This window comes from Vombatus ursinus, unplaced genomic scaffold (genome assembly GCF_900497805.2).
Source record: "Vombatus ursinus unplaced genomic scaffold, bare-nosed wombat genome assembly UNPS02014832.1, whole genome shotgun sequence".
Taxonomy (NCBI): domain Eukaryota; kingdom Metazoa; phylum Chordata; class Mammalia; order Diprotodontia; family Vombatidae; genus Vombatus; species Vombatus ursinus.
This window is the reverse complement of record NW_020954610.1, coordinates 65,377,743-65,389,998: the sequence shown is the minus strand read 5'-3', so window position 1 is coordinate 65,389,998 and position 12,256 is coordinate 65,377,743. Positions and strand designations below refer to the sequence as shown.

The window sequence follows — 12,256 nt, the reverse complement described above, 5'->3', positions numbered from 1 at the left end:
GGATTACGTTAGAAGATATTTTATTGAGGTAATAATGTAGCCCTTTGGAAGGATCAGTGCTAACTGTGTCATTTATATTTGACCCTGAAGAGTAAAATAAGTGCATATAGTCCTAAAAAGCTAAGTTTATTCATTCAACAAACATTTTAAAAGAAACTAATTGATTCGATAATACATGTAAAGTTCTTTGCAAACCTCAAAGCACTATACAGTTATTATTGTTATTCCTGTCCACAGAGATTCACTATTTCCATTCAGTTTAGTTATAATTTATGATGGGCTTGTTATTGTCAAGACCGTATGGCATCTTGTATAAAGAACCGGCCTTAGGGTCAGGAGATCTTGACTCAAGTCAGAGGACTTTGATATCTAATGGCTCTAGCAACCCGAGGTAACCTGTGTCCTGTGTCCTGAGCAACTCATTCAGACTGCTTTGCTAGAGGAAGCTCCCTTATTAGCAGTTTTCTAGACAGAAGAAATGACAAGTCTGGTTCAGACATGATCAAATCATTGTTCTAGGTGCTGAAGGCTATTCTGAGTATAAGAGGTAGTAGTGGAAAGAGCATTGAACCCATCCCAGACACTTATTAGTGCTATGACCCTGTACAAGTCTTCAATTCTCTGTGCCCAGATTCCTCATCTGTAAAATGAGGGACTGGATTCATTTGCTTCCAAGGGCCCTTCTAGCTCTAAATCTATGATCCTATGAAATACCAAAGTTAGATTAAACACAGTCCTTGTCTTCATAGAGTTTATAGTTAACACATCAGGTATAAACAGACAAGTATAATACACAATTTAGCATGATGATTGCCTTAAAGATTTACAGAAGAAAATGGTACGTGATATCTGAAAGGGATAGTCCTTTTCAGTTCTCTCAAATAAAGTTTTCCCAAATATGAGGATTGTGAAAATGTAAAGCTCACCTAATGTCTCTTTCAGGCTTTTTGCCAGTTGTTGTTTCATGACACTAGAGCAAGATGTGTGTCACAGGAGAAACAGCCAGTTCAGTCTACATCTCTGCTTTAAATACCTGAGTATGTCCTAAAGAGTATGGTTAGGACTTAAATTTATAATAATTATGATAATTAAGATTTATACTTAAATAGCTTTTTGTGTCCCAGGAGCACTAATGTTAATTAATTATGCTTCAGAAAGCTCCTGTGAAGTTGGCGAAGAGAATGCTATTATTTTATCTGTCTTTTGGAAGAGTCATTTGATGTAGAAAGTTAATTGACTCTCCCAGTGCTACAAAGCAAGCAAGTGGTAGTAAGTGTGCATGAAACCCAGGTGGCCTGAACCTCCAGCTCTGATGTTTAATCTTCTACTAAGAGAAGCTTCTACTGAGGAAGGGAGGAGGCAGCATAGTGAAAATGAGGGGCAGCCTCCAAGCCAGGAAGTTCTACCTAGGAGGAATAGTGGCTTTTGAAAACTGGGCAAGGTTCTTAGCATCTCATTGTTCTAGGCAACTTTCTAAGATTCATTTGTGGAGCAGGTGCTGATTTAGGTTGGCAGAGACAATGCCCAGTGTCAGTGAAATCACATTTCTAATATGAGACAGGGACAGAGAGACATACAGAGACAGAGAAAGAGGTACAGAGAGGAGAGGGAGAGAGAGAGAGAGACAGAGACAGAGACAGAGACAGACAGAGAGAGACAGAGAGACAGAGAGACAGACAGAGACAGACAGAGACAGACAGAGACAAAGACAGAGGAGGAGGAGGAGGAGGAGGAGGGAAAGGAGGAAGAGGAGAAGGAGCAAAGACAAAAAACTAGATTATAGAATCATGAATTTAAAGATGAGAAGAGATCTTAGAGGTCATATAGTTCAACTCTTCAATGTTACAGAGATAGAAAACTTCAGGAACATTTTTCCTAGAGCAATGAAGGGATAGTTGAAAAGAACAGTTCATTGTTGATTTATCGTTCTGTTGTTTTAATCATATGGGTTTTTGAAAAGTTTTTTTTTTAAATTCTACTAAACAAAACCTGAATTGAAATGAAAGAGATTTTTTTGCAGTAGAATAAGAGCATAAATAAGAAAACAGATGCCTCTTTTAGTTATATATTGTTTGGCTTTTTCGTTTGGGCTGTTATTTATACCTCGGCAATAGAATGGAAAATACATCCCTCTGTAATGCCATCTCTCTTCCAAAAATATTATTTTTTCATCCTAAAAGTATGTTTTTCTTTTAAATCCAGGAGTTTTCCAGGCATAAGCTTTATTCATAAGATACAGAAGAAATGGAACGACCTTGGCTAGGATAATAAAACGAGTTAAAGTAAATAGTTCTGTGAATTTCTTAAAATTTCCGTATCAGTTATTTAGTTTGGAATTAAGATGATGACGGCTGTACCCTAGGTTTGTCGCATCCCTTACACATAGTGGTGCTTAATTAATGTTCTGTTAAATTAAATCAAGCTGAATTTAGGGTTGAGCTGTGGGTGCCTCAGTTTTAGGGATAGGGATTAGATTTGGACCTATGTTTTCATGGATGTCAGAAACTCCTATTGAAAAAGATTCTCTGCCAATGCAAGTTGGCATCTTCTCTACAACTTATAGTATTAGGGAAATGCTTAAAGCACGGAGATATTAAGTGATTGGCTAGGGTCAGACAACTTATATGTGTCATAAGCGTGTCAGTAGCCTAAATGTCCAAGTGGTCCAGTGGAGATGGGAAACAATATAATTAAGGGTGCCAGTGGAACTTATTTCTTTTTTCATGTGGAGGTTCTCAGGATGGCTACATGAGCCTGAATCCTGCCTCCCTCCTCCACCAGTGCTAAATATTAGTTCTTCCACTGGAAAATCAAGAATAAGCTATGGAGCCAGTCACGTAACAGTCTGAACTGAATTGTTCTTTTCAGAAAATAGAAAATTGGGGGGGGGCAGCTAGGTGGTGCAGTGGATAGAGCACTGGCCCTGGAGTCAGGAGGACCTAAGTTCAAATCCAGTCTCAGACACATAACAATTACTAGCTGTGTGACCCTGGGCAAATCACTTAATCCCCATTGCCTAACCAAAAAAAAAAAAAAAGAAAATAGAAAATTGGCCATCAGAAAAAGTACTTTTTATATTATATTAATATTACCTATTTGTATTATTTGTATATGCAAATAAAATATTTATAGTTTATGTTATGTTATATAATCACACTTTGGCAATAAGAATAATTGCTTAACAATAGGGTAACTTCTACACTTATAACCTGTATATTACCTCTTTCTTGAATTTTTGGATGATTTTCAATGTCCCTTCAGTGGGGAAGTGGACCTACCAAATTTCCATATTTCCTTCCACAGGAGCACGGTTCAAAGCTGCTACTTATCAGCAGTAGGACCTTAGTGCAGTCACTCAATCTCTGTGCCTCAGCTCTGTCACCTGTAAAATGTGCCAGTTGGTCTAGTCAAACTCTGAGGTCCCTTCCAGCTCTAAGTCTGTCATCCTACCCTTATATAAATCTTTCGAGTTGGATTAATCAGAACTACTGTGTGCTACCTTCATTCTTGGTATGAGTAGCCAACCCACTTTTTCAGAGCAGCATATTTTATTCAGTTGAGAATAATCGAAGTCTATTCCCCAGTCCTAATTCTCCCATTTCCTCTCTCTTTATAGGATTCTCTCCCCTCATCCCCATACTCATTAAGATATTCCCAATGCTTCTTCATGACTATATAAGGGGGTCCTACAAATCCTTGTGGGTTTCCTGAAAAAAATTAGCAAATCATTAGTTTTTCTAGTCCTTTGATATGTTGCTATCCTGGTTGTCAAATTGACTAATATAGTAAATTATTAATTTTATTGCACCTTAAGTTAAGGATCAGTCAATTAGAATCAAGTAAAAAGGTAACGATACAAGTAGTTGTCCAGGGCATCATCTGGATGGACACTGCAGCTGGATTTTTAAAACAAACAGAATTACTGTGAGATACTAGTAGAGACTTTTTAATCTATACGAGAGCCTCAAAGAGAATGATGTTGATGACATTGTAAGCCTTGCAGAGTAAGCATAACTGAAGGTTTTGATTGATTTAGCTCTTGCTGGAGGCAAACTACTGGGTTTGATAAAACTAAGGGCCTGCTCTAATCATAGCAACATTGTTCTCATAAACTCCTTCTCCCAAGGTCTTCCCCCAATGTGTGACAGATGCCCTAGACTAGGACTTCAGAACAGTGACAGGTGTTTCCTTTGTAAGGGGTGAGTCTGTCTTTGCCAAACTCAGCACAGTGACTGTGCTAGGGAGGGGGGAAAGTGCCGTGTTCTAGCCACTTTCTTCTAGTTTCATAATTTCATGCTAAATTTAGATGCCATTGCCAAGAAAGTGAAGTGACGGTAGTTTTCATGTAGCTAGAAAAACTGAGTTAGAAAATAGAGTGCCTCTCAGAATGTATAGATATGGCTTTGTTATCTTGACTGTTTATGGTAGGGAAAACTTGGCATTTAGAGATGATTCATAGCACTAGGAAAGGACACATTTTGAAAGAAAAGTTGATAACAAAAATGCAGTAACAGTGAATTGTATTGCAAAACTAAAGGCTAATCTCTCTGTTTTTAAGTCTATACCTCAAAATTCCCTTTATCCCCTTAATTTTCCTTACATAACCCTTGCTAGAGCAGATTTGCCACCCCTGAGATTCTTCTCTGGGTGCTATTTGGGAAATATGTTTATTTTGGGTGCTCTCTTAATTTGACAGGACTAAAATAAACCTACATGGCATTTAGTTAGATTAAAAATATGACTTAAATAAAGCTATTCCTGAATCTTCATAGTATTATTATCTAAAAATGGAAGATTTGTCAGAAACCATTTATGCTGTAGAAATTGACTGGTTTCTGACTAAAGATTGATTACATCAAGGTTGGATAATTTTTTTTCTCAGCCAGTTGATTCGGTTGCTATGATGCTAGGCCATTGGCAGAAAGATGGGGACTTTTCTAAGGGATGTCTTGTAAGCACTGCCAATGTCAGAAATTGGCAGAAATAGAGGTGGGGCCAGGGGAAACATGCCATGGGTCCATTCCATATATCCTCCTTTCTTCATGCTGCTAAGGTAGGGAGAGAGAGAGAATTTTGGAATGTTTCCTATGACCATCCAATGCTGACTGAATCTCAGTAGCAACACCTGTGAACTAAAGCCCAGATATTCTTTGTAAGACTGCAAAAATACCACTTCCCTTTCTAGCTCCATTTATAATGGAATTTTCCTTAATCATATGTGGCACCAAAGTTCATTTAAATTTTGCTTCCTGAATCGGTGAATGCATAAATCAAGACTACCCTTTTTTGGCCACCATTCCCTGATATGTAAACTTCTTGAAGGTCAGAACTGTCTCACTTTTATATTCGTACCACCAGCATTTAGCATAGTACTTGGTAGATAGTAGAGACTCTATAATTATCAACTGATTGATTGATTGATTAATTGAATGTATGAGGCAATGAAATTTATTAAGAATTTAAGTACACAATTATTTCCTCAAGTAGTTCCCTAAACAGAACTTAATATGTTGTTGAAAGATTGGGTAAACATTCTAAGGTTTTTAACTCCTCCATTTGGTTCGTGTTCTAAAAAATTTCCCCCTCCTACATAATAAATACATAGGACCGAAACTTTGGTTATACTTTGATTAAAAATAGTTATAGTATCTATTTATCATATTGGAAGAGAGAGTACAATTGATTTCTGAGAATTTAAGATTTATAAGAATTGATTTACAAGCTTTGCCTTTTTTAGTTTGCTTCAAAAACATGTTAAACATTTCTACAAAGGTTTCCGTGTAGTTTTGGCTGGAGAATAAATCACAAATGCTTCAATCACCTGTTGTTATTTTGTAAAAAAAAAATCATTTCCCATGATAACAGCTTAAAATGTAATTCTCCAATCGCTGTGATATCTTCAAAGGAGAAACAAAAGCAAACAAATCTTAAAACTACAAATCAAGCTGATGATCTCTTACCATTGTGTTAGTATTTTTAAACTCCTTTTCTTTTACTTTAGTTCTTTAAGGTTTTATGATTTCAGAGGTGTGGATCCTCCATCCATGATACAGCTTGCAACCCTTCCACACTTTAGTTTGCAGTATACGAGAGTTGTTATGCCTGAAAATATTCTTTTCCCAGGCATCACCAGTCTTGCTTAAGTTGTCTAGCTCTCAGACAATGGGCACAACATCCATCACAGAGCCTGTAATCCAAGCTTGGTAGGACCATCAGAGAATATGCCCTCTTGGCATAAACTTGGAACAGCCAGGGTCTCCTCCTTACCAAGTTAGAGCATCAGAACATCACTTTAATAGAGGAATTCCTTCCCAGAAAATACTTATTTGCAATCACTTTTTCTACATAAATAATATTAGTAAATCTGTATTAATTTCTTGGGTTTTAATTCATTTAGTTTCAGAGTTTTACAAATAGAATGCATACAGTTTGGGGAACCGCAATGAAACTGAAGCATAGAGCAAATGTGTACCTTTATTATGGTTACAGTGTTCAAGGCTGCATTAATATGTATTAATCATGTACCTATGTATGCAAATGAATAAAATTTGGTTAATAAGAACAACAACAAATGCCCTCCACAGGGATAAGTAAAGGTAACAAGACAATTGCTGTTTGTATTTGGAACAGGAGGGCTAAAATAACAAATAAAATTACAATTATAAGGTATAGAAAGAACAATTATTTATTGTTTATGCTTTAATTTGCCATTATATTTCCAGTTCCCTCTAGTAATGAATGATACCTTTGTTCTTTTGAGCAAAACTTTAATGTGAAGCAAAGACGGCTAATGTCGGCATCTCTTACAAAACAGTATCATTGAATATAGACATAGAAGCCTAATTAGCCTGTTTTGAATGTTAGAGGGCCAGTAAAGAATAGCAACCTTATAACTCCAAAATGTATATTTACAAACTTTTCTTTTCTTTTTGTTTTGTTTTGCTGTTTAGGTACAGATCCAAATTACGATATTGACCTTTATGGTGGCTATGGTATTTTCTTTTCTGAAATTTTTTTTTTTTTTGCAGAACATGTATGATGAAAATAAAATCTGTCAAATTAAAAGATGAACTATTACACTCAGTTAAACATACATCCTAATTGCAATATAATTTTAAAGTAATGTTTTAAGAGTATTTAATATTGATGACCCATTTTTATGCTCTTTTATTTTAAGTTTAAAAACACGCAAATGATACTTTTCCCCTCCTACTTAGAAATTGTAAATTAGTGTTGTATAGTAGAAAGAACACTTAATGCAGAGTTAGAAGTCCTGGGTTCTAGCTCTTCATTCTGACTCCTAACTACAATTGTGCAATCTTGAGCAAGTCATTATCCTTCTTGGGTTCTCAGTTTCCTTATTCATCAGTCAATGAACAAATATTTATTAAATGTCCCCTACGTGTCAGTCACTGTGCTAGCCACTGGGAATGTAAGTACAAAGAATCAGTAAAATGAAGGGATTGGGCTAAATGACCTTTAAACTTCTTTTCAGTATAAATCTCTTTTGGCATTTGGTACCACCACAGAACATTAACTGAGTCCCAGCAAATTCCAGCTTCCATTTTTATATTATTATTTTCTTAAAAAAGACAAAAAAGTCCACGGCAGAAAATAAGTTTAGGACAAAATAGTGAAGAACAGGGGCAGCTAGGTGGTATGGTAGATAGAGCTCTGGCCTTGGAGTCAGGAGGACCTGAGTTCAAATCCAGCCTTGGACACTTGACATTTACTAGCTGTGTGACCCTGGGCAAGTCACTTAACCCCAACTGCCTCACAAAAAAAAAATAGGGAAGAATGTGACTGCATTTTGATAGTTCAGTTGAAGGAAAGGGTTGTATTTTTCCTGAGTGTGAAAGCTCCTCTTTAATAGGTTTCCAAACCACCCCTGTATTCTGGGATGGGATCTAGCTGAATGGGAGGGTTGCTGGGGGGAGCTGGTTCATGATTTGTGCTTAAAACATTGCTATTTTGTGCCATTAATGTGTGTGTTACCCAACTGAAACTTTTTTCACTTGGGAATCATGTTGCCTTCACCAGTTTGGATTTATTCAGGCAGTCATTTTTCCCTCCCTCCTTCCCCTTTAAAAGACGGATCAGACTTATTAGAGGGGTGTTTTGGATGATTTTGTTGCTTTGTGATGTGAATTGGTGTACATATTTGCACATACACATGTAAATTTACATATTTATATATACATATATCTCTGTGTGTATATGCATATATAGTTTTTAAGGTCCTGGAATAACTTATAGTTGGAATCTCCGGGGAAAAAAATTAAGGGAGGTGGAAGATTAGGAAAAATGTGCAAATTATGACCTACATCTTTCTTTTATATTTCTGAATCATGTTGCTGGTCTCTTTTCCAGGAGCTTAAAACCATTCTTTTTAAAAAAATCATCATCTTGGCCCCAGACTGCATTTTTTCAGTTGCTCTTTGGGTCAGAATTCCATGTTCTGGAAGCTATTGGTTCACTCTTGGCATGCTTTAGCCTCCCATGCTCTGGATCCAGTGAGCTGTTGGAAATAGTGGGACAGAGTACAATATTGACTCAAATTTGATGAAGAAAATTATTGGGTCTTAAGACCATAAAGATGGCCTGAATGAGATTAATTCTTTGAATAATTAAATATGAAACTGACTGGACTAAGCCAAAGAGACAGGACAGTGCAGTGGGAAAAGCCCTGGATGGAACACTGGGTTCTTGTCCTGCCTGTGACACCATCTAGGTGATTTCAGGCAAACTATTTGACCCTTCAAGGTCTCAATTTCCTCATCTGTAAAATGAAGAGGTGGGCAGGGGCTTGAATAAGATCTCAAAGGACTCAGCATATGCTAATTCTGGAATATTCTATATAACTCTAGAAATCAGTGTTTTCCCTTATGGATTATATTTAAATTCCAGAGAAAACTGTGCTAAGACCAAATTATATTCCATTACTCTGGATCTTATGGGGACAATTCAGACAATAAAATCTAGGAATGTTTTAGAATTTTGCCAGACCAGTTTCCTTTGTAGTTTGTTCCGTCTTGATGAAAGACACTTCACCTATGTGTTGATTAAAGGATATTGGCTAAAACAAAACAAAACAAATCTCAAAACTCCCTCCTTCCCTTTTTTTTAAACCATGACAGAGTTATTAGATATTTTCCTTGTTATATATGTTACTGAAGAAGGAAGAAGCTGCTAGTAGATCAAGGACAAGATGATACCTTGTCTTGAAAATGAATTAATAGACTTAGCATTTAAGTTGAAGGTGCATTTAAAGTATAGGACAAATATTTTCTCAAAATGTATTACTATATTGGAACAATTTTCCTTCCCTCAGGTACTTCAGAAACCCCAAAACTGACAATTTAGATCTTGGAAAAGTAAGAATCTATCTTTAGGATAATAACAAACCTCAATGATTTCACTTGGAGTTTTTCTGCCCCACCAATTCTTACCTCCTCACTCCCCCCACCCCTCCACCTCCCCAAGCCTGCTCCTCCTAAGGCTTAGTCAGGAGATGGGTTTTATAGTTCAAGCTTCCAATTACTTCTTGGGGGACATTAGTCAAATCACTCCCTGAGCCTCAGTTTCCTCATCTATAAAATGAGGCGACTAGATTGGACAATCCTTAAGATCTATGAAAGCACAAAAGTTCAATGGTTCTATTGTTCATTAAAGTCTCCTTTTCAGATTTTATTTTGGGTGATGAGTTAATAGCCAAGGTTATCTTATTATGCACAAGGAAAAAAAAAAACTTGAACTTGACCCATAAAAAAACTGATAAAAAAAAGCCTGGGATGAATAAAATTTTTGGCTTTGTGTGAGCCCAACATTACACTGGATTTATTTAGTAAGCTTAACAATGCCTCTGCCACAAAAAAATTCTCAGAACACTGTCATGCATTTTAGCTGTGCTTTTTGTTTTACTGAAGGCTTGAAGCTTTGTAGTTATTGGTAAAGACATAATCATTGTTGCTTCTCCCTCCCTCTCACTCTCCTTTTCTATCTATTTTAAGATTATGAGACCACACCTAATGATATTGGAGAAACTACAAATAAAAGTAATCCCATCACTTCAACAGATGTTTCCAACAAAGATAATGAAGATAGCATCACGGTGAGTGTAAAAAGAAGTTTCCTGATTTGAGACTGTGCAGACTTACTGACTGAATAGGATAGTAATACATTTTTGATCATTGCCTCCCTACCAGGACAGGAAAGGTTTGATCTTTTCCTTCTGATGCATGAGTGTGTACATGCATGTGTGTGACACCCACATGTGACACATATACTCGACTGCTTTAATGCTTGAAGGAGAAACAACTGATTTCCAAAGAAAATAATACAAGTTTAAAGAAACTAAGATAGAGGCATTTGTGGTGTCACGGATTAAGTGTTGGAATGAGTGTCGGGAAGATCTGGTTTCAGATCTCACCTCCTCAGCTTACTAGATGTGTGACCTTGGGTAATCCTCTTAAGCTCTCTATTTGCCAATTTATAACATTAAAGGTTCCGTGTGCTTATTCCTGGTGTTCCTTTGGCCAACCCATGTCTGAATAGCAATCATCTCAACTTCATCTCTACCACACAGCAGCCCGTGCTTGAAGTCTCTGGTCCCAGAGAACATGCTTCCTCTTATGCCATTTCATTTTGGATAGCTCTGACAATGAGGAAGCTACTTCTTATGTAAATTCAACAAACACATAATAGCAGCTACTCTTTGGAAAACATAGTGCTAGATGCTGGAAACACCAAGATTAAAATCTGTCGAGGCCCCTGCCCTTAAGGAGCTTCCCAATTAGAAACCTGCCTTTCAGCAACTTCCACTCATCTCTCCTACTTCTGCTATTGCTCCTGTACTGGGCCAAACAAGTCCGACTCTGTTTCTATATGAGGACTCTTCAAATATTTGAAGGGAGTATGTCCCTCCTCAAGACTTCTCATCTACAGGCTAAACACACTCAGTTCCTTGAATTCTTTCACTCTGCTTGTCCCTTCCATTTGATGGGTTCTAGCCTGTCAATATCCTCTCAACACTTAGCACAGGGCCTGGCACATAGTAGGCACTTAATGAATGCCTATTGATCTCATTTGACTTGACTACAGTGTGGCCCCTGGCACTGAACAGAGTACTTCAGATGTGGTCTGACAAGGGCAGAACTTCCATTTATCACTGTTAAATGACATTGTTTGTCATGTAGACAAAAAACCACAGTGGAAAGAGATCGGGTTTTGTAGTCAGGAAAACTTGGATTCTTGACCCTCTTGGGGTGCATACTAGTTGCATGATCCTGTTCATGTCGCTTCAGTTCTCAAAGGCAACTCTCTAGATTTTAAAGCAAGTGCTGAAAAGCATGGGAGGGGGAGTTTAATCATTGGAGATTCTCTACACCAATGAAATTGTAGACACATTCAAAAAAATGGGGGGGGGACATTTTATTAGATTAGGACTGTCATTCTAAGTCTGCTGAGATCTTTTTTTTTCTTTTTTAAATATTTTCTTTTTTCTCAATTACATGTAAAAACAACTGCTGAGATCTTTTTGATCCAGATTCTGTTATTTAATAGCTACTCCTCTCATCTTCATGTAATCTGTCCACTTGATAAGAGTGACATCTTTGCCTTTATCAGAGTCATGGTTAAGAGCCAAAGATCCTTTGAGGCTTCCCACTGGAGATGCTTCCCCAGCTGGATATCTATCTTTGCACTACTCCTTGTCTGGGTCGGGTTATTCTGGAACTGTTCTCTACTAGGAAGTATCATAATCTAGACTACATTGATTATGGAAATTCTGGATACTTGTGATTCTTTAAGACTATTAGAGATTCACATCAGAGGTGCAAAGCCAATGTTTTACAAAATTTTTCAGTAATGAGATATACTCCAGATTACTGCTGTGTAAATAATACCTCAGTGCAAAATATCTGAGTTAGCAGTTAGTTTCTGAGCTAGAAAGCCCAAAACAAAATCGGAAACACAAGTCAGTATCTTCCTTCCTTCCTTCTTCCCTCTTTTCTGCCCTTCTTCCCTCCCTCCCTTCCTTTCTCCTTTCTATAATTCTTCCTTTCCTCTCTTTCTTTCTTTCTTTCTTTTTTCTTTCTTCTTTCTCTTTCCCTTCCTGACTCCTCCTCTTTCCCTCTCCTTCCTTCCTTCCTTCTTTCCTTCCTTCCTTCCTCCTTCCCTCTTTCTTTCTCTCTCTCTTTATTTCTTCCTTCCCTTCCTTCCTTCCTTCCTTCCTTCCTTCCTTCCTTCCTTCCTTCCT

The 12,256-nt window shown here is 37.2% G+C and overlaps 1 protein-coding gene across 3 annotated transcripts in view; it reads left to right on the top strand.

Moving 5' to 3' along the window:
* The window catches only part of LOC114025658 (BDNF/NT-3 growth factors receptor-like), a 412,069-nt gene that overhangs the window by 101,577 nt on the left and 298,236 nt on the right, over window positions 1-12,256 (top strand). For all 3 annotated transcript variants that reach the window (XM_027839133.1, XM_027839134.1, XM_027839135.1), the window contains exons 9-10: window positions 6,951-6,992; window positions 10,011-10,111. In XM_027839133.1, coding sequence (XP_027694934.1) covers window positions 6,951-6,992; window positions 10,011-10,111 — 143 coding nt within the window. The remainder of the gene's footprint in view (window positions 1-6,950; window positions 6,993-10,010; window positions 10,112-12,256) is intronic.